The 25146-nt window shown below is 38.5% G+C and overlaps 1 protein-coding gene across 3 annotated transcripts in view; it reads left to right on the top strand.

The window, feature by feature from the left end:
• The window catches only part of LOC136873924 (multiple PDZ domain protein), a 2156217-nt gene that overhangs the window by 47938 nt on the left and 2083133 nt on the right, over window positions 1-25146 (top strand). For 2 of the 3 annotated variants that reach the window (XM_067147286.2, XM_067147285.2), the window contains exons 8-10: window positions 3292-3351; window positions 16780-16995; window positions 22532-22705. In XM_067147286.2, coding sequence (XP_067003387.2) covers window positions 3292-3351; window positions 16780-16995; window positions 22532-22705 — 450 coding nt within the window. The remainder of the gene's footprint in view (window positions 1-3291; window positions 3352-16779; window positions 16996-22531; window positions 22706-25146) is intronic. The other variant, XM_067147283.2, reaches the window with a different exon arrangement.

Raw genomic sequence — 25146 nt, 5'->3', positions numbered from 1 at the left:
CAGAATGGTTTGGGGGCGAGTTGGCCGTGCGCATAGAGGCGCGCGGCTGTGAGCTTGCATCCGGGAGATAGTAGGTTCGAATCCCACTATCGGCAGCCCTGAAAATGGTTTTCCGTGGTTTCCCATTTTCACACCAGGCAAATGCTGGGGCTGTACCTTAATTAAGGCCACGGCCGCTTCCTTCCAACTCCTAGGCATTTCCTATCCCATCGTCGCCATAAGACCTATCTGTGTCGGCGCGACGTAAAGCCCCTAGCAAAAAAAAAAAAAGAATGGTTTGGAATTGACAATGGGCTAAAACGAGGAAGTGTCTTATCGCCTTCACTGTTCATAATGGTGATGGATGACATCATAAAGGCAGCAAATCAAATCAAATCAAAATCAAAATCTCTTTATTTGCAAATGAGGTGTCTACCTTGGTGGCAAATGGTACACTAAAATACATTATTGTCAAGCACTAAATATTGAATTAACAACAGAAGAAAATGTTCCCAAAATACAATATTATACAATTTACGCTAACAATTTTTTCTATTAAACACACAGCTCATCCTTAATAAATTTATATTGTTTACAAAATTCTACTTGTAATATCTCTTGTACTACTTACAAATATAGTCAACTGATATACAGTATGGTGGAATTACTTCAAATGATACTATACAGCTGGTATAAGATTAAAATTTACATTGCATTTATTTACTTATTAATTTTTTTACCCATTCTGGAACCTAAGTAGCATAATGACCTGCTGCATCTTAACCAGAGCCCCTTTTGCCACCACTTTTCAGAGGGAAGATTATAGAAGAGAAAGAATTAGTGTAATTATGTTTGCAGATGATGATGTGATCTGTGGAGAAGATTAGCAGCAGAAGGTATAAAACAGCTGAATGTGCTGGATAAAAGGACCGATTAATGGGGATTGAAGATCAATGTGGAGAAGAACAAGACATTGGTGATGAGTAGAGGAAGTAAAGAAGGAAAAATAGAAAATGAATATTTGAAAACAATCTTAAGCTTGTGCAACAACTCAGTATTTCTGAAATGATGCACACTTATCCAGGGAGAATAATTTTAGAGTTCTGACTTCTGCTCGCATGCCATGGGAATTCCTGAGTGAGCGCCGTGTGGCTTGTGTCAACACTGGCAAGATAAGAAGTGTTCATTGGTAGCGTACAGCTGTTTAGCACTCTGTCCCTCAGTTCGCTAGAAACTATTGGACTTTCAAGGTGTGTTGTGAGGTTATTATCACGATGGTTAAATACACTATAGAGCAAAGAATATTTTTGGTCGAGTGTTATTTGCACAAGAAGAAGAAACCAGTTAAAAGGTCTCTTCGAAAATTCTGTAGACAATTTTCCGGTGCGACAGTACCATCAAAACGTTACGTGCATCAGCTCGTTTACAAGTGGCATAGTACTGGTTCTGTAATCAATAAGAAAGAGAAGCAAAGGAGAACAGCTCTCACACAGGATAGGTTAGAAGATATACAGGCAAGACTCCAGGTCAGTCCACATAAATCGCTTCAGAGAGTAGGTGAGGAAAGTGGTATTTCACCTTCTTCAGCATGTAATGCAACAAAATTGTTACATTTACGATCTTATCGGATTCATTCAGTCCATAACATACTGCCTACAGATTTCAGTGCAAGAATACGATTTTGCAATTGGCTAATGAATAGTGTCAACGACGGTATTGTGGATCCGAACTTTCTTTTTATGAGCCACGAAGCCTGGTTTCATTTGAGTGGATATGTTGATTCACAGAACAATAGAGTCTCGGATACAGACAACCCGCACATTTTACGGCCGAGACCTCTGCACGATGTGAAGGTGGGTGTATGGTGCGCTATCAGTGCCCAACGAATTATTGGTCCGATATTTTTTCAGGACACGATTACTTCTGACCATTAGATTCACAACATTCTGGAACCATTTTTTGCTGAACTGACTGAAGAAGAGCAAAGGGACGGCTATTTCCAGCAGGATAGTGCAATGGCCGATACGGCGTGTAGCTCTATGTGATGGTTACGGGAAGTGTTCGATGATAATCAGATCTTCAGTAAAGGCTTTTGGCCCCCTCGTTCGCCTGATTTAAGCACATGTGATTTTTATCTATGGGGAAATCTTAAAGGAAACATTTACAGGAATAATCCTCGAACTGCAGAGGAATTAAAAATTGAAATTAGGAACATTGTGCGTTCTATCGGTGTCCATGAACTACAAAGTGTGTTTCGAAATTTCATTATAAGATGTGAAGCTTGCATTGCAGCTGAAGGAGATCACTTTCAGCATCGTCTGTAAATACTGGTGAGTTCAGTTTAATTTCCCAGTTGATTTATTTATTTATTTATTTTATTCATTTACTTACTTATCCTGAGCATCTATGTAGCCGGTTAGTTCAGTTTCGTTTAATTTCTATAGGCGTAATCATGCCGCTTCTTTGAGCCGACTATGCCTGCTTGTCATTGCTGGCACTGCCCTCGCTGTCTCCGCTTCCCAGCGCGCCTAATCCTTGGCACTCCACTCTGAACTTTTAAATTAATCACCCTGTAGTTGACCCTACACAGGTATAGTACATTTATAATGTACATAGCTCCCACTCTTAAATGTAACATGTCCTTTGGAAACAATTGTGTATCAAGTAAAACGTGTTGTGAAGTGAATTGTTTAATAAAATTCAAAGTGACTGTTAACATTGTTTTTATTCTTTCATTATGAAATATTTCACAGTCCTGGACAAGGCCTACATCCAAGCATGGTATTTAAGATTTATGAAGTTTTCTTTGCACTTTCATGGTGTTGCTATACGTTGTACTAAATGGTCATTGTAAACTTCCCATATGCTTGCTGTGGATTTGTAATGAACTTATTTGAGTTACAAGGAAACCTATAGTTTTTACATGAAATCCAAAGTACAGAAACATGATTTTTAATTTTAAAAATATAAGATGATTTGATCAAGATTCGAGCTGTGGCTGCCTTGGTGAAGAGTGAGCAGTGATGTCAGAATTGGCCTTTCCTTTCCGCTGTTCCCTCTACATTGACGTAATGTGGATTTTCCCTCTTTCCAACGGTTGGACAATAAAATATTAAAATAAAAAAAGAACAAGGACAAATTGTACATCTTTACACATCTCCTCATCAGTCTCAGTCCTCCTTGATTGGTTTTTGATGTGCAGCTTACTTGCTGTGAATGTGGGTACATGCTCCATTCTCTAATGTTTTATCATGGGGATCACAGTATCTCTGTACACTTCTGCTACTATTTTGTTTTGATCTATTATTTCAGGTTTGTGTGGGAGGATCTGGTGATATTCATTGTTTATCTCCTCGTAAACTATACAACATGGTGAGTGGTCATAACTCAGAAATACACAGCACATTATGATGATGCTTTGAAACGCACTTTCCAGTTGTACTGCAATAAACTTACGCACCTCTCACAGCAAGTTGTGCTATGCTATAACATTATAATCCTAAATTACTAACAAAATTTTTTTTTTTTTTTTTTTTTTTTTTGCTAGGGGCTTTACGTCGCACCGACACAGATAGGTCTTATGGCGACGATACTAACAAAATAGGTTCTAATATAATTTGTTAATCTTGAATAATATTAGGTGATTTAATGCAAATTAATAAAATAACTTGGTAACTGGGGATTATTTTTTGGCTTCTTGTTGGGTGTTTGCAGTGGGTTCTTTTATACTCTGCGTAAACAATATACTCGTGGAGTAGCTATAGCTTTCATAATAGGATGGTTCAACAGTTCAATTTGCTGAATATAAAAAATTTGATCAGCTGCATAGTGTAGTTGGTTTAGACATTTGCCTCATTTGCTTATAGCTGTGGAGTGGAATCCTAAACGGTTGCTTGGCATGTCAGAGTAATGAAATGTCAGAGAACTATCACTGATTTCTTTACAGGACATAGTTCTACTCCTCTAATGACTGACAGGGAGTTAAACATATATCAGTATTAATACATATGGTTTCACTTCTTCCTTTTTAAAATCTAAAAATGTATGCATTGTGAGATAAGTTGAAATAATTCTAATATGAGAGTTCTCAGTGGTGACTCTGTATTTTGCAGACTCTACAGCTTTTAGTTACCAGAATGATTCTGTTGTACGGCAGAAGTTGGATGCATTCAAGGAGTCTTACTGACTACAATACCAGAACATCAGAAGTTCTTTGAGAATGTAAAAAATTTCCAGTCACTGAAACACAATTTATTCATTTTCAGCAAGTTGACACTGAAAAGTATGGCTTTTATCCAATTCACATTTAAACACACTAAAATTCCATTCATGATGGAAAGGAACAAAGTGACAAATACAAGGCATATAGAGAAAGACAGGAACACGACTAAGAAGAGGAAAGAGAAGAGAGTACGTGGGAATACACAAGAACAGTCTTACACTTTTCTGCATACTGCTCTTTTCAAATAAGGAGGCCTCTCCTTATCAATTCCAGCACCTCAGTGTCCATCTCCTGTCAGTCTCCAATGAACTAGTTTCTAGATTGCAGTCCTGATGAAGTTGGAAAGCAGAAACAAACTTGTTCGGGGTTGAGAGGAGAAATGTATGAAGAGCAGAGATTCCGCCTTTTTGAAGATGTCAGGGTGCAAAAGGATGTGGAGATTGTCTTTGTGTGTTTTCATGTTTGTTTTTGCTATCTCTTTCCACTGCTCCCTCTTCTGATGGTCACCTATCATTGTGTTTGTCATATTGTGTGTTCCTACTTTGTTCTTCCTATGCCTTAAATTCCAGTAAACTGTGTTGGGATTCAGTTTGGTTATGCTGCAAAATATGTCGGTATCTTATATATAAAAATGAATGTTCGTATTCTATAGACTCAGAAACTACTGCACCGATTTCGCTGAAAATTTCATACTTTGTTCTTATTGCTCCTGAGAGCATTATGGAAGTGGTTTGACATTTAAGTCCTCACCATTCCCTAGATTTAGGCCCTTTGGCACATCACAACAGGCTAATAAAGGCAAAATATCGAATCTCTCATACAAGGACTAGACAGAGCTCATTTGAAGCCTTGCAATGCAAGGAACAAACCTCGTTATGTCCCTATGGGACCCAAAAATCACATTTTAAGGCCCTAAAACCAACCGTTTTCGAGATATTGGCACCTCAGTACCCCGACTCTAGGAATCATCTGAAGAAGTGATCCGCCGTAACCATGGCAATGTTAAATCAAGGATTCTAGATTATCGAAAAAGACCAATATTAGTGTTGATCCATAGTTTTCAGGATCGCTGAGAAGAACTGTGACAAAATAATAGATGGAATAATAATCTAAACTTATATATGTATAATAATGCACTGACTGACTGACTGACTGACTGACTGACTGACTCATCATCACCGAGCCAAAACTAAAAACTGAAGATGTTACAGACATGAAATTTGGTATTTGGAATCTCCTTCAAAAATGAAGAAATTTGTATGTTTTTGTTTTAGGAAAATTCAATTAATGGGGCGTGAACAGGAGTGACAAAGGGGGTGAATTTAAAAAAAATTATATCTACAGTATAATTATCTCAGAAACTTAAATTGTTACAGACGTGAAAATTCGTATTTGGAATCTCCTGTAAAAGTAAAGAAACATAGATCATTTATTTTTGTGAAATCCACTTAAGGGGAACTGAAAAAGGGGGTCAGTTTTTAAAATGAGAATATCTGCAGAACATTTCATAAATTTATACAGATGCAAAAATTGGTATTTTTAATCTCTTTTGAAAATAAGGAAACATCCATTTTTTTCAAAAAAACACTTGGGAGGGGGGGGGGGTGTTAAAAGGACTGAAAAGGGGATTGAATTATTTTTATTAGGATAGTGATATCTCAAAAACTGAAGATGTTACACTGGTGTAAATTGGTATTTGAAGCCTCCTTTAAAAATAAAATTGCATGTATTTCTTTGTTTTCAGAAAATCCACTTAATGGGGGGTGAAGTAATTGAAAAATTAGTTGAATTCTTTGTCTGAGGATACTTACGTCTCCAAAATTGAAGATGTTACAGACATGTAAATTGTTATTCGGAATCTCGTTTAAAAATAAAGGAACACGTATTCTTTCGTTTTTGGAAAATCCACTTAAGTGGGGGTGAAAGAATTGAAAAATTAGTGGAATTATTTGTATGAGGATACGTATATCTTAAAAAAACTATATTGCAGACGTAAGAATTGGTTTGTTTTCGGAAAGTCGACTTAAGGGAAGGGGGGGCGAAAATAAGTAAAGGATTTGAATTCTGTTTATGAGGAAACTTAGATGTGAAATTTGGTATTTTGAATCTCCTTTAAAGAAACACATATTTATTGTTTTCGGAAAGAAGTTCACTTAAGGGGGAGAGGGGTGGAAAGAAGTGAAAACGTTTAATTCCTTTTATGAGGATAGTTATATCTCAAAAACTAAAGATGTAACCAATGTGAAAATTTCTTTTTTGGCATCTCCTTTAAAAATAAAGAAACAATTATTTTTTGTTTTCAGAAAATCCATTTATGGGGTGAAAAGAACTGAAAAAGCGGGTGAATTTTTAAAATGAGTACTGGTATATCTACAGTATATGTCAAAAACATAACATGTTACAGATGTGAAAATTGGTATTTGGAATCTTCTTTAAAAATAATGGAATATGTATTTTTGTTTTGTTTTCGGAAATCCACTTACGTGGGATGAAGATTGGGGGAAGGACAGATAAGGGGGCTGAATTATTTTTATGGGGATACTTACATCTCAAAAACTGAAGATGTTACAGACATGGAATTAGGTATTTGGAATCTCTTTTAAAAATAAAGAAACATGTTCTTTTTTACTTGAGAGAAGATTGTTTCTCATATGTACAGTTCTATGTCGCATGGTCATCTTAGCCCCAAAAGGCAATATCACAAATGTAATTTACAAAGAGTGGCTGGGGTAAGTGAAACTCAATTTTTCGGTGAGCATTTATTCTTTAGGGATTTTCAGATAATGTCTTAGTACAGTATCAAAGAACGATTACTTTTAACACATTATGAAATCCATGCGAGTAAAGCGCTGCGGATAACTGCTAGTACAAAATAAATTAACTGAGTGATAGCATGGAGAAGAATAAATTGAGATGGTTTGGACGTGTTGTAAGGATAGAGGAGGAAAGGATACCAAAACAAGTGTTTGAGGCTAAGATAGGAGTAAAGAGGACAAGAGGGAGATCCAGAGCAAGATGGATGGATTCTCTCAAGAACAGTATAAGAAAAAGAAGACTGCACTGGAATACAATTACTGAAGAGGAGTGGTGGAGAAGTGCCATCAACACTCCATCCTGGCAATATTTGGACAAAGGGAAATGAAAATGAATGAAAATGATGAAGATGCCTTAAATTCCAGTAAACTGTTCTGGCACCCAGTGATTCACGAACTCTTAAACTCCTTGAGTAGTGTTGTTTGTTCGGTATTTTTTTCAGAGTTTTATATTCTATTTTGTTCTAACCTAGCCAGCATCTGGTACCAATCTTTGTATTATGTATTTGTAGTAATAAATAGTGTATATCTAAAAACCAAAAACTACACTGTGTTGGATTCAATTTGGCTATGCTACACAGTATGTCAGTATACAAAATAAATGAATAGATATGAAACTGATAAGAATGTTTGCAATGAAAAGGTACATATAAATTTATGAACATGAAGGTTGGAATTCTACTTATACACTGGGGCAGATGTGATGTGATGGATTAAGAAAATATTGATCAAATTAGAATACAGACAGTATAGAATGGACCATCAGTTTACAAAGACAAGACAATACAATTGAGAAAAAGTATATTACAGAGAGAAATGATATTCTGATTTGATGTCTTCATCTCTTAATCTCGTTCAAGAAAAGTCTTGCAAGATAAATATATTGCAAAATACAGTATGTAGCCTTGATCAAAGAGCATGTAATGTGCGCTTATACAGGGTGGTCAGAAACAACGTGAACCGGGTATGAGAGTGTTAGAGGTTTGGTCATACTGATAAATAATTGGATATCTCGCACCACTGTCATTTTATCAGCTGCAGAAATGAACAAATCAGGTCACTTTGCAGGTGAATTCAAATTGGCTTTGTGAGTCGGTGTTGCTAAATCTGTATGGCATGAGAACACTGATCGAAAAATAAAATTTTGGCTGCGAGAGGGGTTTGAATACAGACCTCTGAGCTGACAGGATTGCGCCATAGCAAGTGCGCTACTATGACACTGGCTGAAACCCATGATGTGTTCGTGTTTGATGCAGATTTCTGGGCATGGGTCTCAAGCCGTTCTCAAGTAATGTGCATATTTAGTGACTGCCACGCAAAACTCAATTGAATTCGCCCGCGAAGTGATCTGATTGGCTATCTTCAGCAGCTCATAAAATTACAACGGTGCAAGGTATCGAATGACTTTTTCAAATTATTTATCAGTATGATTAATCCTCTAATGCTCATATACCCAGTTCAGTAGTTTTGAACCACCCTATGTATGTATGTATGTATGTATGTATGTATGTATGTATGTATGTATGTATGTATGTATGTATGTATGTGTGTGTGGTGTGTGTGTATGTATGTATGCAGAATGATAGTGCTGATGATAACTATATAAATGCTCACTACTGTTGGAATTTAAATGAAACAAAGTGGTTTAAGAAAATAAAAGCTAAGCTGTGAATCTGAATCCTATTCATTTTCCTTCTTCATAGTTTACAAGGTGTAATAAAATGTGAGAAGGATGATAGTGACTTGCTTCAGCACCCATATGACAGCTTGTAGGGAGGGGGCACACCTGGGGGTACGTAGTATTTTTAATATTTTGGAAGATAAATGGCGACTTGCATTCTGTGGTAGAATGACCCACGGTGTTCCCTGCCTGTTGGTGGGGAACGGTACTACCGCTTCTACGTAATACTGACTTTTAAATCATTTTCTTGACAGAAAAACACCTGACTAGACTAGATTTTTGCCTTTCCCTGAGAGCTGGGGGGGGGGGGGGGCGTCTCCACCTTGCCCTCGGGTATGGGCGCCCTTGGTGACTTGCATGGTATGTAATATCACTTACTTCACCTGAAATGACCACACGTTCAAGTATAATACCACAATTGTTTTCTAGCATAAATTAATATCTTACACATGTTTTCAGTTTTTTTCTTTAGAGGAATGTGGTCTGTTAGCTTAAGCTAGATGCAATTAATAGTCAGCATGATGACAATGGCTATGTGATAAATGAAACATTTTCAGATCCATGTTGATAAAACCAATTTGTCTTCTCTAGATATATATGATCATTTCAGTCTTGAAATGTTGCCCTATACCTCTCTCTTACATCCTGTATATTTGGGAAACAATGCATCTTCACCATAGCAAGATATGTCTGTTACTAGAAAAAGTTTGGGTTCAAAGAACTTGCTAAAGAAATGCCACACCTTCTGCTTGAGGCCAAATGAGAAGCTGTATGAATTAAAAAATAACAAGGGGGATAAGAGAGTACCTGATTATCTGCAGACACTTGAAGAGGTTGAAACTGGAGAAGTTGCTGATCTACAAGATACTGAAACTGCAAGAGAAATGGAAAATTCAGTTCTGCAATTTGCTTTATGTCACACCGACACAGATAGGTCTTATGGCGACGTTGGGATAGCAAAGGCCTAGGAGTGGGAAAGAAGTGGCCGTGCCTTAATTAACAAACACCCACAGCATTTGCCTAGTGCGAAGATAGGAAATAACGGAAAACCATCTTCAGAGCTGCCGACAGCAGGGTTCGAACCCGCTATCTCCCGGATGCAAGCTCATAACTGCCCGCCTCTAACCGCACGGCCAACTCGCTTGGTAAAATTCAGTTCTCTGCGCAATAATGTAGAAGAAATAGGTGCCAAAGAAGAAGCGAAACAGCAAACATCAGTCTTTAGGAAGAAAATTTCAGAAAGGATCCGAGAAACAATACAAAGCCACGAAAACATCTTGGTGGATGAGCAAGAAAGGAGAAATAAAGACTTTTGGTGGGAATGTAAGAATAGAGGCACAAGTCTGATGAATAGAAAGACAGGTAAATTGTGCAAACATGTCCTCTGTATGGCCATAATGATGAATGAATAATAAAACAATGCTGCACTTTCATTTGTGATGGTGTACCTATGTTGTTGTTTGAGTCATCAGTCCATGGACTGGTTTGATGCAGCTGTCCATGCCACCCTATCCTGTGCTAACACCCAGGACTTGTTCAGTTGGGTTTTGAAGGAAGTGTAGGTGGTTAGAATGGTAGGGGTAGACCAAGGTATGAATATGACAAGCAGATTAGAGCAGATGTAGGATACTAGTGTTTATATTTCATGTAGAATTTAATCACTACAAAATATAATTGTATTGAATTGGTGGACACAGTAATTTTATTCAAGAAAGAATTTTACTTATTGTATCTTCAATACTGAACAAAATGAGATTAGTTACTTGTAAATTTAGCCAAATCGATCTCCTCTCACCAATTCCATTCATTATCTCTTCATTCGTGATTCGATCTATCCATCTCATCTTCAACATTCTTCTGTAACACCACATTTCAAAAGCTTCTATTCTCTTTCTTTCTGAACTAGTTATCGTCCATGTTTCATTTCCATGCAATGCCACGCTCCAGATGAAGGTCTTCAGAAACATCTTTCTAATTCCTATATCAATGTTTGAAGTGGGCAAATTTCTTTTCTTAAGAAAGCTCTTCCTTGCTTGTGCTAGTTTGCGTTTTATGACTTCCTTACTTCTGCCATAGTTAGTTATTTTACTACCCAAGTAACAGTATTCATCGACTTCCTTTAAGACTTCATTTTCTAATCTAATATTTCCTGCATCACTTGCCTTCGTTCGACTGCACTCTATTACTTTTGTTTTAGACTTACTTATTTTCATCTTGTACTCCTTACCCAAGACTTCGTCCATACCATTCAGCAACTTCTCGAGATGTTCTGCAGTCTCAGATAAAATAACAATATCATCGGCAAATCTCAAGGTTTTGATTTCTTCTCCTTGGATTGTGATTCCCTTTCCAAATTTCCTTACCTAAGACTTCGTCCATACCATTCAGCAACTTCTCAAGATGTTCTGCAGTCTCAGATAAATTAACAATATCATCGGCAAATCTCAAGGTTTTGATTTCTTCTCCTTGGATTGTGATTCCCTTTCCAAATTTTTCCTTGATTTCCTTTACTGCCTGTGCTATTTAAACAATTTTAAAGGAGGGGGGGGGAACAAGCTGCAGTCTTGCCTCACTCATTCTAGGATTGCTGCTTCTTTTTCAAAGCCCTCGATTCTTATCACTGCAGACTGATTTTCATACAGATTATAGATCATTCTTTGTTCTCGGTATCTGATCCCAATCACCTTCAAAATCTCTAATAGCTTGGTCTGATCAACATTATCGAATGCCTTTTCTAGATCTATGAACGCCATGTGCGTGGGTTTGTCCTTCTTAATTCGATCCTCTAAGATCAGACGTAAAGTCAGGATTGCTTCACCTGTTACTACATTTCTTCTGAAGCCAAATTGATCTTCTCCCAACTCAGCTTCAACTTGGCTTTCCATTCTTCTGTAAATAATAAGTCTTAACATTTTGAAGGCTTGAGATACTAAACTAATGGTGCAGTAGTTTTCACACTTGTCAGCACCGGCTTTCTTAGGAATACGTATTACAACATTCTGCCGAAAATCGGATGTCACTTCTACTGTCTCATACATCTTACACACTAAATGGAATAACTTTGTGATGCTGGTTTCTCCTAAGGCAGTCAGTAATTTAGAGGGAATATCATCACTTCCAGGTGCCTTGTTCCTATTTAGGTCACTCACAGCTCTGTCAAGCTCTGACCTCAAAATTGGGTCTCCCATTCCATCAACATGACAGCCTCTTCTTGTTTCAGAACCAAATCATCTACATCTTTACCTTGATACAACTGTTGGATGTGTTTCTGCCATCTTTCTGCTTTGTCTTCTTTCCCTAGAAGTGGCTTTCCATCTGAGCTCTTAATATTCATACACCTAGATTTCCTTTCTCCAAAGGTTTCGTTGATTTTCCTGCATGCAGCATCTACCTTTCATAGGACCGTACAACCTTCGACATCCTTGCAATTCTTCAGCCATTTTTCCTTAGCTACCCTGCACTTTCTATCCAATTCATTCTTTAATCGCCTGAATTCTTTTCTGCCCTTTTCATTTCTAGCATTCTTGTATTTTTGTCGTTCATCAATCAGGTCTAGTGTCTCCTGAGTTATCCACTGATTCTTAGTTGATCTTTTCATCCTTCCTAACATTTCTTCAGCAGCCCTACAGACTTCATTTTCATTTAGTCCTTATGCAACATGTTCCTTGAAACAGTCCCTCACACTCTTTTCTTTCAACTTGTCTAGATCCCACCTAGTTGCATTCCTTCCTTTCTCCAATTTCTTCAACTTCAGATGGCATTTCATGTCCAACAAGTTGTGGTCAGAGTCCACTTCTGCTCCTGGGAAAGTTTTGCAAACCAACAGCTGGTTTCTGAATCTCTGCCTAATCATAATGAAATCTATTTGATACCTTCCAGTGTCTCCAGGTCTCGTCCATGTATACAGTCATCATTTGTGGTGTTTGAACCAAGTATTTTCAAGGACTAAATTATGATCAGTGCAGAATTCAACCAGCCAACTTCCTCTTTCGTTCCTTTGTCCCAATCCGAATTCTCCTACTGTGCTACCTTCTCTTCCTTGGCCTACCACTGCATTCCAGTCTCCCATCACAATTAGATTCTTGTCACCTTTTACATATAGTATTGAATCTTCTATCTCTTCATATATTTTTTTCGATTTCCTCATCATCCTCTGAACTAGTAGGCAAATATAGACCTCCACTATTGTGGTGGGTATTGGTTTGGTGTTTATCTTGACTACAATAATTATTTCACTATGCTGGTCATAGCAGCTTACCTGCCGCCCTATTTTCTTACTCATTATTAAACTAACTCCTGCATTTCCTCTGTTTGATTTTGTGTTGATAATTCGGGAGTCACCTGACCAAAAATCCTGTTCTTTCTGCTAACGGACTTCACTTACACCAACTACATCTACTGTAAGGTTAGTATATCCATCTCCCTTTTCAGATTCTCTAACCTACCACAACGGTTCAAACTTCTAACATTCCATGCTCCGACTTGCAGAATGTCAGTATCTATCTTCCTGATGATCGCCTCCTCTCACGTAGTCCCAACCCGGAGATCCGAATTGGGGACTAGTTTACGTCCGGAATATTTCACCCGGTAGGAAGCCATCATCTGTACATCATTCATACAGAGAGAGCTGCATGTCCTCGGGAGTTAGTTACGGCTGTAGTTTCCCGTTGCTTTCAGCCGTGTAGCAGTATCAACACAGCTAAGCCATACTGAGTATTATTACAAGGCCATATCAGTCGATCATCTAGACTGCCGGCCTTGCAGCTTCCGAAAGACTGCTACCCCACTTTCAATGAACCATTCATTAGTCTGGTCTCTCAACAGATAACCATCCAACATGGCTGCACCTGCGGCTCGGCTGTCTGCTTCATTGGGACGCACAAGCCTCCCCACCGCGGCAAGGCCACATGGTTCGCAGGGAAGGGGTGTACCTATATATACCATATATACACAAATATTCCGCACATCGTAATTTTAGAAGAGTATATATTTTAAAAGCTGGCCCCGTGCTGTAGGGGTAGCATGCCTGCCTCTTACCCGGAGGCCCTGGGTTCGATTCTCGGCCAGGTTAGGGATTATTACCTGGACCTGAGGGCTGGTTCAAGGTCCACTCAGCCTATGTGATTAGAATTGAGGAGCCGTCTGACGGTGAGATAGCGGCCCCGGTCTTGAAAGCCAAGAATAACAGCCGAAAGGATCCGTCGTGCTGACCAAACGACACCTCATAATCTGCAGGCTTTGGGGGTGAGCAGCGGTCGCTTGGTAGGCCAAGGCCTTTCAAGGGCTGTAGTGCCATGGGATTTAGTTTGGTTTGGTTTATATATTTTTAAAATGAAACTTGGCTTTTGGATTTGTCTTTTATTTACAAAAAATTAACCCCACATAATTACGTACTCGAAAACTGAAGAAAATATACATTTTATTTATGAACTGCATCATTATCTTTACATGCTGTTGCAACGCATCCGGGACTCTACCTACAATAGCAAAATAAATAATAATAGTGGTGTACAATTGTTATCAATTTTTGTTAATGTGTCAATAAAATGTTGAAGTCAATACAGTAATTGCATGCTCCAGTACTTCTATTCATCATCACTATCACTGTCATCTCTAACAGGAAAGTCATATTTGTCGTTGCCATCTTCTCATAGAGCGTCGTCCTCAGTTCCGTCATGTAAATAGCAGTATTCGGCAGTGGTCTGTTTGGGTCATGGGACAGCACATTTGTTACAACACACAGATGAAAGTAGCACATTACAAGTATCAGGGAAAGGTAAACAATCTGCATGATAATTCTGATGAAGCGAGTTGCCTACCCAATCCATAGTCTAAGGGGTTTATTATTTGAGGTGAAGAAGTACCAACCTTATTTCTATGCACGCTCCCCAGTTTTTCTTCACTCAATTCCAAAAAACAATATGCGCAAAATATTCGGAATATTTGGTTGTTTAAAAATATTTCTTTTTGTTCACAGTACCAAGTGTGCTTGAGTATGCATTAATGCAATACGAATGACACACCATGTTCAAAATATCTAAATATTGTATTACCATAATAATAACATAATTGTGTTGAAAACATTTTGATCTTACGCCATTTAGGCTACCTGCATTTCAGTTTAGATGTTCTATTTTATTCTACGAAATGTCAGAGAAACCAGAACCCTGTTCAGCGAGCTATGGCTGAGTTTTAATTAATCTTGTCGGGTAACAACAAAATGTGCCCTCGACATAGCACGACATGGAGAGTTGAAAGAACTGTTTTCACCTCTGCTAGGTTTGAGCAAGAAATCTTTTGACTGATCTATGGAGAGAACTTTGCTTTTAATGGACTGGGGACAGTGATCCATCAGGTGAGAAAAATTGATTCTTCATGCACTATAAAGGAGGTTTGCAGAGACTTACTTAAATGCAGACTCCTAATTCATGTTGCTGTTGATATAGTGACAACAGCATCCATTCACAGAGCACATGAGTTTTGACTACTCTTTGCAACTGTTTACCTTCACAGTCTTGAATTGATAGATTCATAAGTTTTATGACATTGAGATTGTGAAGTGAAATGAAATGTTTTAGGGCAATCCATAGAAGAGCAAATATTTCTACAGAAAACAATTTTAAAAAAAATCATACTCTCTGTTGTTGCTTCTTATGACCTACTTTGGAGCCCATGTTCATCATCCATCTGCTTATAGTGTGTGTGAAGTCTATTTTATTAAACTGTGTGGTTGTGGTGTCTATATTAGGGTGTGTAGGCCTTGTAACTAACTGGGGCTAGAACTGGGAAAGAAGTAGCTGTAAGTAGAGAGTGGGCCACATAATATTGTCCTATGGCCGTAAGCTTGTATTCGGGATATAGCAGGTTCGAACCCCACCATTTGCAGACCAGGAGATCTATTTCCCATTTTTACACCAGGCAAATGCTAGTACTGTAAGCACTTAGTGCTTACTACAGCCTTAATTAGGGCCATAGTTACTTCCTTACCAGTCATAGCCTTTTCCTATTCTATCGTTGCTGAAAACTTTTCCGAGTTGGTGACACATTAAACCTCTAGCAATATTTTTATTATTATTTTTTTTATTTTTTTGCTAGTGGCTTTACGTCGCACCGACGCAGATAGGTCTTATGGTGACGATGGGATAGGGAAGACCTAGGAGTTGGAAGGAAGCGGCTGTGGCCTTAATTAAGGTACAGCCCCAGCGTTTGCCTGGTGTGAAAATGGGAAACCACGGAAAACCATCTTCAGGGCTTCTGATAGTGGGATTCGAACCTACTATCTCCCGGATGCAAGCTCACAGCCGCGTGCCTCTACGCGCATGGCCAACTCGCCTGGTATTATTATTATTATTATTATTATTATTATTATTATTATTATTATTATTATTATTATTATTATTATTATTATTATTATTATTGGAGGTTAACATCAGACTAACTCAGATAGGTTTTCAATGGCAATAGAATAGGAGAGGTACGATAAGATAGATACGATCCAGATATTCAGTTGAAGTGGAAAACCGTGGAAGATAACTTCTCAGATTGCCATTTATTGGGAGATATCATCGTAAGCTACTAAGGACTTACACTACTTCTGTCCCACAGACCAGTCGTATAATTATTGACAGAGCAGACAATGGACAAACAGTTACTGTTCACCGGGCGAGTTGGCCATGCGGTTAGGGGCACGCAGCTGTGAGCTTGCATCCGGGAGATAGTGGGTTCGAACCCCACTGTCAGCAGCCCTGAAGATGGATTTCCATGGTTTCCCATCTTCACACCAGGCAAATGTGGCTGTAACTTAATTAAGGCCATGGCCCCTTCCTTCCCTTTCCTAGGCCTTTCCTATCCCATCTTCGCCATAAGACCTATCTGTGTCGGTGCGACCTAAAGCAAATAGCAAAAAATTAATTTACTGTGCTGAATTCTTGTGGAAGGGACCACAGTGCTGAATCATCCTCAGAATGGTCAGTCAAGGTTCTTGTGTACTGGTTTGCATTTATGCCCTGAATATGAGAATATTTGGGTGATGCAGTCTGTAACTGATTACGTGTACTAGTTATAATAATATTCTGTTGTTCTAGGATGGTGAGGAGACCTACATAGAAGTGGAAGCAGAGTCCCACACTACCATGGACTCAAGTGTGTTGGAGACTGTAGAAGCTATGAATCCTGAGGTGCTGGTCGAGGATGTTGAGTTACTGATAGATACCAACTATTCTGGTGAACTGAAGCCCACTGTTGAAGCAGCAATCCAGGCTAAATGGAGCAAGATCATGGGACCAGAGGTTGAGATAGTGGTAAGATATTCGCTTATAACCAACATAGTGTAGGGTTCATTGAATTCTTTAAAAAATAAATACAGGACATTCCTATCTGTGTGTGTGTTTTTTTTATAAGTTACACATATATCTACAAATATATATATATATACATAAACAAGAAACATAAGTCTTATGGCATCATATCAAATTTGAAAGTCCAGTTCCTTAATTGACTGTTGAGTTCCAGATGTTGGTTCCAGAAAGTCACTCAGACTACCTGGATAGCACCACAACTTGCACTCGCTCACAATATGGAGTTTGCTGTGGGGTGCCACAGTAACATTCTGGCCTGGAAGTATAATTCCACCTATAAAAGCAGTCGTTGCATCTTCCATGTTTTGTTCTTGCTCAGTTTTTAATGTAGGCATAGGCCATATGCCCGTAAAGGAATCAGTGGAAGACAAAACATCTTACTGTCCTTAGGATTTTTATTATAATATAAACTAAATCATTCAAAAGGTAAAATATTAGTTCCTAAAAAATATTCACTTACAATTATTACTGTTCTTCCTTATTTTCAAATGGATTTTCATTTAATTTTCTTCCTTATTTTCACATTTTTTCAGATAAAGTAGTAAACTCGTATCCCCATCCCAAGTTGGTTCAGCTCTGTTAGGCACCCCGCTGGTGGAGGTGAGCTACATATACCTTTTTCACAACATACCAGCCCTCCTGCTCATCATAAATTTCTGGCAGTTGGCTAAGGGAGTAAAAAATGGGCCTACACAGTCTACTCATTCATTCTGGAAGAACCACAATTATCATTGATTTCATTGTTTTAATGGAAATTTTGTTTTTCTCATTGGTCATCAGCGACGGTCTTCACAAAAGGAAACGGTTATCGCAAATCCTCAGTGAATAACTTGTCCTCGGACACTCCCAGCACTAAAAGCCATACGCCGTTTCATTTCAGAGAAAACACACTTTCTTTCGGACATTTTAAAACCTTTTTCATATATTCTTTCGCTATATCCATATGATGCAATGTGGCTTATGGCTACAGTCATTACACCACAAAACAATGCTAACATTTACATGCATCGACTACAAATTTCGAACAGAGAAATAGTGTCTCAGCATTTGACGTAGTGTTGATAACGCCTGAATGGACACATCCTACCATCCTCTGAATATAAACAGAAAAATCATTCACATTTTCTTAAATGGAAGTTTTATTATGTTCAACACAGTGTCTGTAACATAATAACAATTACTTTAAAGTCACAGTATGCAAAATTGAAAAAATAAATACCATTTTCACATGCTTAAAAATATACAGGACATTTTGGCCTTACAACAAAGTTCTTTAGGACAACGGGATAGGGTTTCAAAAGAAGGGAGAACCCCTCATTTTACAGGATGTGTATGAACCACACCATAGTGCTTATTTGACCTGGTCCACTTGAAGTGATGGACTGCACTTGTTGCCAGTAAGCTATGTATGATTTGAGTATTATCAAGCACTCACTCACTCACTCACTCACTCACTCACTCACTCACTTTGAAATAAGTTCACCTTTAAATGAGTTCTTTAATAAAGAGGTGGATTCACAATGTTCAGTCCAGAAGTTAAAGCCCGATGGGAAGTAACTTTCTCTCCGCTCCTTCCCACTAGTGAGTGACACCCTCAGAGGGCTTGGTTCATTGACATGCTTTTGGGGTTATTTCTGACTTGTACTTCTTGGAAAGAGCTCTAGTACACTGAACATTATATAATTCCACTCTGCTGCTGATTAGCTGTGGCCTTTCTGAGAATTTGAACAGTCAAGTGACTGACATGTCTGTTATTCCAATTCCCATGACATTTTCTGCACAGTTGGGACTTGGAAGTACGTTACAATCCTCATTTAACTAAGCCCTTTCATCTTTTGGATCTGCATAGGCCTGTTCAGTTTGTAATATGAGAGTGTAACTGGGTGTTTGGTCTTCAGTACCAGTTCTTCAGATGATGTTTTTTCATATTTCTAAGTCACATCTGTAGGCCTAATTAAAGTATAACTGGTGAAATTGTCTTAATTTGTGTGCTGTGTGAGTAAATAATTTTATTTGTTTTATTTGTTTTCTGAGAGTGAATTCTGTAGATTATTTAACGGCTATTGTATTGTAATAAATAACGTCCAGCATACAGGACTATTGATTTTCAAAGGCTACCATTGTGTGAGTAGGCTTACATCCAATTTGTTAAAATAATGACAACATAAGTAGCAAAAGAACATGGAATTTTCTAGTGGTGCATTAAAAAGAAAGAAACTAAAGATAAAGCCAATTTTGTAAGGAAATTGCTAAAGATAGACATGCAATTTCTGTAAAATAATGTTCCGATAGGGAAAGAAGTAGCAGTGTAAAATCAGGTGCGTTTCAAGAGAAACGTAATGTAAAGTCCCTTGAATGCAATTCGTCGAGTGTTACGTTAATGTGTAATGACCATGGTGAAACATTTAAGGAAAGTGAAGGCTTACATTCAAAGTTGCTAAAATTTTTGAGGGTGTATTAGACAGTACTTTGAAAAACCCCACAGATTGAGGACATTTTAGTCTGGACATTAGGGATGATAGTCTGAAGAAAAATGCTTCGAAACTAGATCCCTGTAGACTCAAAGGTTCATTTGTTTGCATTGACAAAAGCAGTAGTTTCTCTTGCGTTTATTACCATTAAAAAACACAACATGGAAGAAATGTTCCACGAGAATTGTTGGGAGTGATGACCACTACTTCAGCCTAGCATGGATCAAAGGAATAAGAGATTGGGAAGGACAGACCAAGAATATAAAAGACCTTGAATGAGCTTAATGCCATTTACAAGCATGTGTTACTTACCTGATGTGGAAGAATACAACCACTCTTGGAGATTTCTTGGGTTCCGAATTGAAGAATGAAAGTTTTTGGATAGAATTATTGATGTAATTGATGTAATGCTTACTCTAGCTACATGTAACATGGCATTTAGAGGTCATCGAGAGATGTTTGGGCGAGAGAGTCATGGTGGAAATTTTCATGCTATCATTGAACTTTTAAGTTTGAATGTTATCCCACTTAATGTGCAAGGAAGAAAAAGGAAATAAAAGCCCAGAAATACAGAATGAATGGTCATTGTATCATCATGGAATGAAAAAGAAATAATTTCTTATCATTAATGTTCTGATACGTTGTTTTTTTATTTTTAGAATTTGCTTTACGTCGCACCGACGCAGATAGGTCTTATGGCAACGATGGGATAGGAAAGGGCTAGGAGTGGGAAGGAAGCGGCTGTGGCCTTAAATAAGGTACAACCCCAACATGTGCCTGGTGTGAAAATGGGAAACCACGGAAAGCCATCTTCAGGGCTGCTGATTGTGGGGTTCGAACCCACTATCTCCTGGATGTAGGTTCACAGCTGCATGCCTCTAACCACATGGCCAACTCGCGTGGTATTTGGTCTGTTATAAATTGTGTTCCAAAGCAATTGACAGTAGAAGAAAGTTTTCTAGGTTTACTGAAATAAGTGTATGGGGAATTGTGAATGAAGTGTTCAATTTCATAGAGGCAAAAAAATATGAGTAAAAAGTGTGGGGTGAAGGCTATGATGGAGTGAACATGATGAGCTGTGATTATTCAGGAGTACAAGAAAGGAATAAACAACTGGATAAATCTGCACATTGTATTCACAGTGCAGCTTGCAATTTATACTTGGTCGTAAAAAGGTGCTGCTAAGATTCCTCAAGTTTCATAATTTTATAGCTGCCTCAAGAGACTGTATATCTTTTTCAGCTGAAGTGTTATGCAGTGGGAACATACTAAAGATAATACAAAAACTCCAATGCCAAAGACAGACTGTCAAACTATGTGGTCATCAGCCCACAGTGTGCTATCAGCAGTTTGTTATTGCTATAACAACATAGTGAAAGCCTTTTGAGAATCAGATTTACAAGTTTATCAGCAGTCCTCCACATATTTGAGTGTTAACAACCTGCTACTCTTGCAGAAGAAGTGATGAAGTTTTTTCAGCAGCATTACATCTTGCAGAAGAATATCCAAATGACCTGTCTACCAACTTAGCTCAAAGGCAATTGATGGTCTGAAACGTTCTCAAGAAGGAAATTTGCCTTCTGCTAAGGGCCTCAGTAAAGGAGGAGATTTAAGGATAAATCATATGATAATCTTGAGTATTCTGGAAGCTTTAGTGGCATGCACATAGCTCAGTCGAACAATTGTCAGCTTTGAGTATGATTAGTACTGAAGGCTACAGAGCGCGAAAGTGAAATGTAAATGCCCTGGTGGAGGTGTTCATCTACAGAAATGAAACAAGGGAGAAGCAGTTCAACACCTAACATCAAAGCTGTAAGCTTCTTTTCTATGCTAACTAATTATATCATGGTATTGTTACAGGCATAATAAAAAAATGCAATTTAAACCAAGAGTTTGCCAAAACACACATTGTTTTAATGTAAATGGGACATGAATAAAAAGAAAGAAAAGAAAAGAAAACAAGACCCAATTGGTCGTGAAAAATATCACTTACCTTTAAATTACCGTCCCGCTAGAAAGTTGAGTTCACGACAGAACTCCATAGAAGTTGCTGGCAGAGGATAGGATTCAACATAAAATAACATAACCGCATATTCCAAGAAAAGAAGAGATACTATCCAAATTCTACTAGATAATGACTCAGGATTAATTTTAACAAGTATTTTAATTGATTGAAGGATCAGAAAACAAATACACCAAAGACGGGAGGTATTGATGTTAAATAAATGTTTATTTTTAAAAATGGTTTTGCTGGTTATAAGTTAGAAATTCTCCACTTTAAATTAATATTTTAACTTGGGGTAACATTTTTTAAATGGCAGGTTATTACTAAATAAATTACTGAATGACAAAATCAGTTGTTAAAGAATATCAGAACTGATTACCAAAATGATGTAAATGAAGAGCATAGTCTATAATCTAGTAATCAAGATATTCTGGAAGTAACTAGGTAATTTAAATCATTTACATTATACAGATGCATATATAACCAAACCAAACCCCATGGCACTACCGCTGCTCAGCCCGAAGGACAGCAGATTACGAGGTGTCGTGTGGTCAACACATGAATCCTCTTGGCCCTTATTCTTCACTTTCTAGACTGGGGCCGCTGTCTTACCATGAGATAGCTCCTTACTTCTAATCATGAAGGCTGAGTGGACCTCGAACCAGCCCTCAGGTCCAGGTAAAAATCCCTGACCTGGCCGGGAATCGAACCCGGGGCCTCCGGGTAAGAGGCAAGCACGCTACCCCTACACCACGGGGCTGGCACAAATACATATATGAAACTTAATAAGTAAGGAAAGGAGAACAAAGAAAGGAAAATGAAATAGCATCTACAAAATTATATCAATGTAAGAAACAAGACCGATATCACAAGTATACATATTATCATATAACGAAAAATCGCAGAGAGAAGGACAGAATTATCAGTCAGATACAGGTCTTAATAAAAAAATATTAAATTCTGATGGAATTAATTTATTGTATTGCTTGTTTTATATTTTCAGGTTGCTCAGCTTTGTAAGTTTGGGGAAGGTGGTGGACTAGGAATCAGCTTGGAAGGAACTGTGGACGTGGAGGATGGACAAGAAGTTCGACCACACCATTATATTCGCTCAATTCTGCCTGAAGGCCCTGTGGGTAAAAATGGACGTCTTCGATCAGGGGATGAACTTCTTGAGGTAAGTAATTTCTGGAACCATATGCTTTTCTTCTTGCATCAATGAAAGAATAGTTAAGTTCTTTTGATATGTTGCGAGACAATCTGGAGAAAATCTAGAGAAGTTAATCATGGAAGGGAAGGTCAAAGACCACAGGGAAGGACTGCAACAAGATGGATGGGAGAAGTGAAGTCTATCACCGACTTATCTTTGCAGTGTGCCGTGAGGAAAGTTGAAGACTGTCTAAAATGGTGACACTACAGCAGAAATGTGACAAGCAGAGACAAAACAAATAGTCACGAAGCTGAGAAATGAGTAAATCAATTAGTGATGACACACATTGGACTAGACATTAGTCATTTTGGTTATACTGTAAGAAAAAAGAAACACTGCTGGAAAACTCGAGGAGGAAATAGCAACAATCACAGAATAAAGAGAACTGCCTACACGAGGTTTGATTGCCTTGGACAGTACAGCAATGGCCATCTTAGCCCAAATTGGCTTTTTTGATGCCAGCTTGTTTCAGTGGTATTTGAAGATACTGTAATTGCTCGCATATAACTCGCCACCATGTATATCCCGCACCCCACTTTCAACATTTGAAATTGCAGGAAAAATATCCCCACACATAACTCGCATTAATATCTGATGTTTACATAAAGACATACGGTACATACACGAAATAAAGTTTGGATATTCCGTGCATGTGCGTACATTAAATATTGGGACTGTACCATTGCTGTTATGGTACTTTGTTACTTTGTTACTTTGTACGTAACAGTACAAGAAGAAGCTGCATTTCTTTCTACCTGCAGAATGGTTGAATCTAGCTGTGTAACAAAAATACCTAACTCGCAAACCCCCGCCCAAAGGCCGCATTCCTAGCCAGTCAGTCACACTCAGCCATCCCTCTCACTCTTCCGTCTTTGTCAATATGCTTATCGCTACCTGTCTGGCAGAGCTGATTACATGAACTGAGAGTGTTTCCCTGTCCAGGTAGTTAAGTGATCACAGTATTAGTTATTGTCCATCTGTTGTATTTTCGACAAGTACCAGTATTCTGTCTTCACATTTCATTGTTGTTTCTCAGTTAAGTTTTCTTGTGTTGGTTGATGGAGATGGAGAAATGTGGAAGTTATACAGCTCGGTTTAAACTCAAAGCTACCGGGCGAGTTGGCCGTGCGGTTAGGGGCGCGCGGCTGTGAGCTCGCATCTGGAAGATAGTGGGTTCCAAACCCTCTGTCGGCAGCCCTGAACATGGTTTTCTGCGGTTTCCCATTTTCACACCAGGCTGTACCTTAATTAAGGCCACGGCCGCTTCCTTCCCATTCCTAGGCCTTTCCTGTCCCACCATCGCTGTAAGACCTATCTGTGTTGGTGCGACGTAAAGCAAATAGCAAAAAAAAAAGAACATAGTAACAGACCTGCCGGTTGAGAAGTCAGTGTGACTGAGTTTAATGTTCACTATTGGCGTAAACAGAAAGCTGCGCTAGAAACCACTAACCGAACACGTAAGGCATTCAGAGGGCTGAAAACTGGTTTCCTGAGCTGGAAAACCAGTTGCTTCATTACTTTACGGGATTGCGAAATGATGGCTTTAGTATCTAGCACGAGATGCTACATTTCAAAGCGCATGAACTAGTGATTAAAGGAGGAATCAGCTGTTCAGATTTGAAAGTGAGCTGGGGTTGGATCCATAGATTCATGACATGAAAGGGATTGTGTCTGCGAAGGTGAACATCTTTCTGCCAGAGAATGCCAAGTGATTTCAGCGACAGAATCATAGATTTTCATCGCCATGTGATAGTAATGCGTAAGAAAAACAATGACCTCTTACCTGAAATTGGCAATGCAGATCAAACCCTGATAATCTTCGACATGCCATGCAACACCACCATCATCAACAAGAAGGGAGAATGTAGCGTGCTTGTATGTACAACTGGGTGTGAAAAAGAGCGTTGCACTGTCATGCTAGCAATAACCGCAGACAGAAAAAAATTACCACCGTACATTTTCAAAAGAAAAAGTGCCCAAAAGCGAAGTTTTCCAAAGGCATTCATGTACAGGTTCATAAGAAAGGATGGATGGATACAGCTCTTGTCCAGAACTGGGTCCTTACGGTGTGGGGAACACGGCCAGGGGAACTACTTCGACACCCAGCAATGCTAGTGTGGGACAGTTTCCGCGGAAACTTGGTGGAAGACACAAAGAAACATCTTCAGGAAATGAAAACTTATCTCGTTGTAATTCCTAGTGGACTTACACATTGTCTACAGCCCTTAGATGTTTCCGTCAACAAGCCCTTCAAGGACAGTATACATAAATTGTACACCAAATGGTACCGAGCTCGATAGCTGCAGTCGCTTAAGTGCGGCCAGTATCCAGTATTCGGGAGATAGTAGGTTCGAACTCCACTGTCGGCAGCCCTGAAAATGGTTTTCCGTGGTTTCCCATTTTCACAC

Source organism: Anabrus simplex, chromosome 5 (assembly GCF_040414725.1).
Source record: "Anabrus simplex isolate iqAnaSimp1 chromosome 5, ASM4041472v1, whole genome shotgun sequence".
Taxonomy (NCBI): domain Eukaryota; kingdom Metazoa; phylum Arthropoda; class Insecta; order Orthoptera; family Tettigoniidae; genus Anabrus; species Anabrus simplex.
This window is presented reverse-complemented; position numbering and strand designations above follow the sequence as displayed.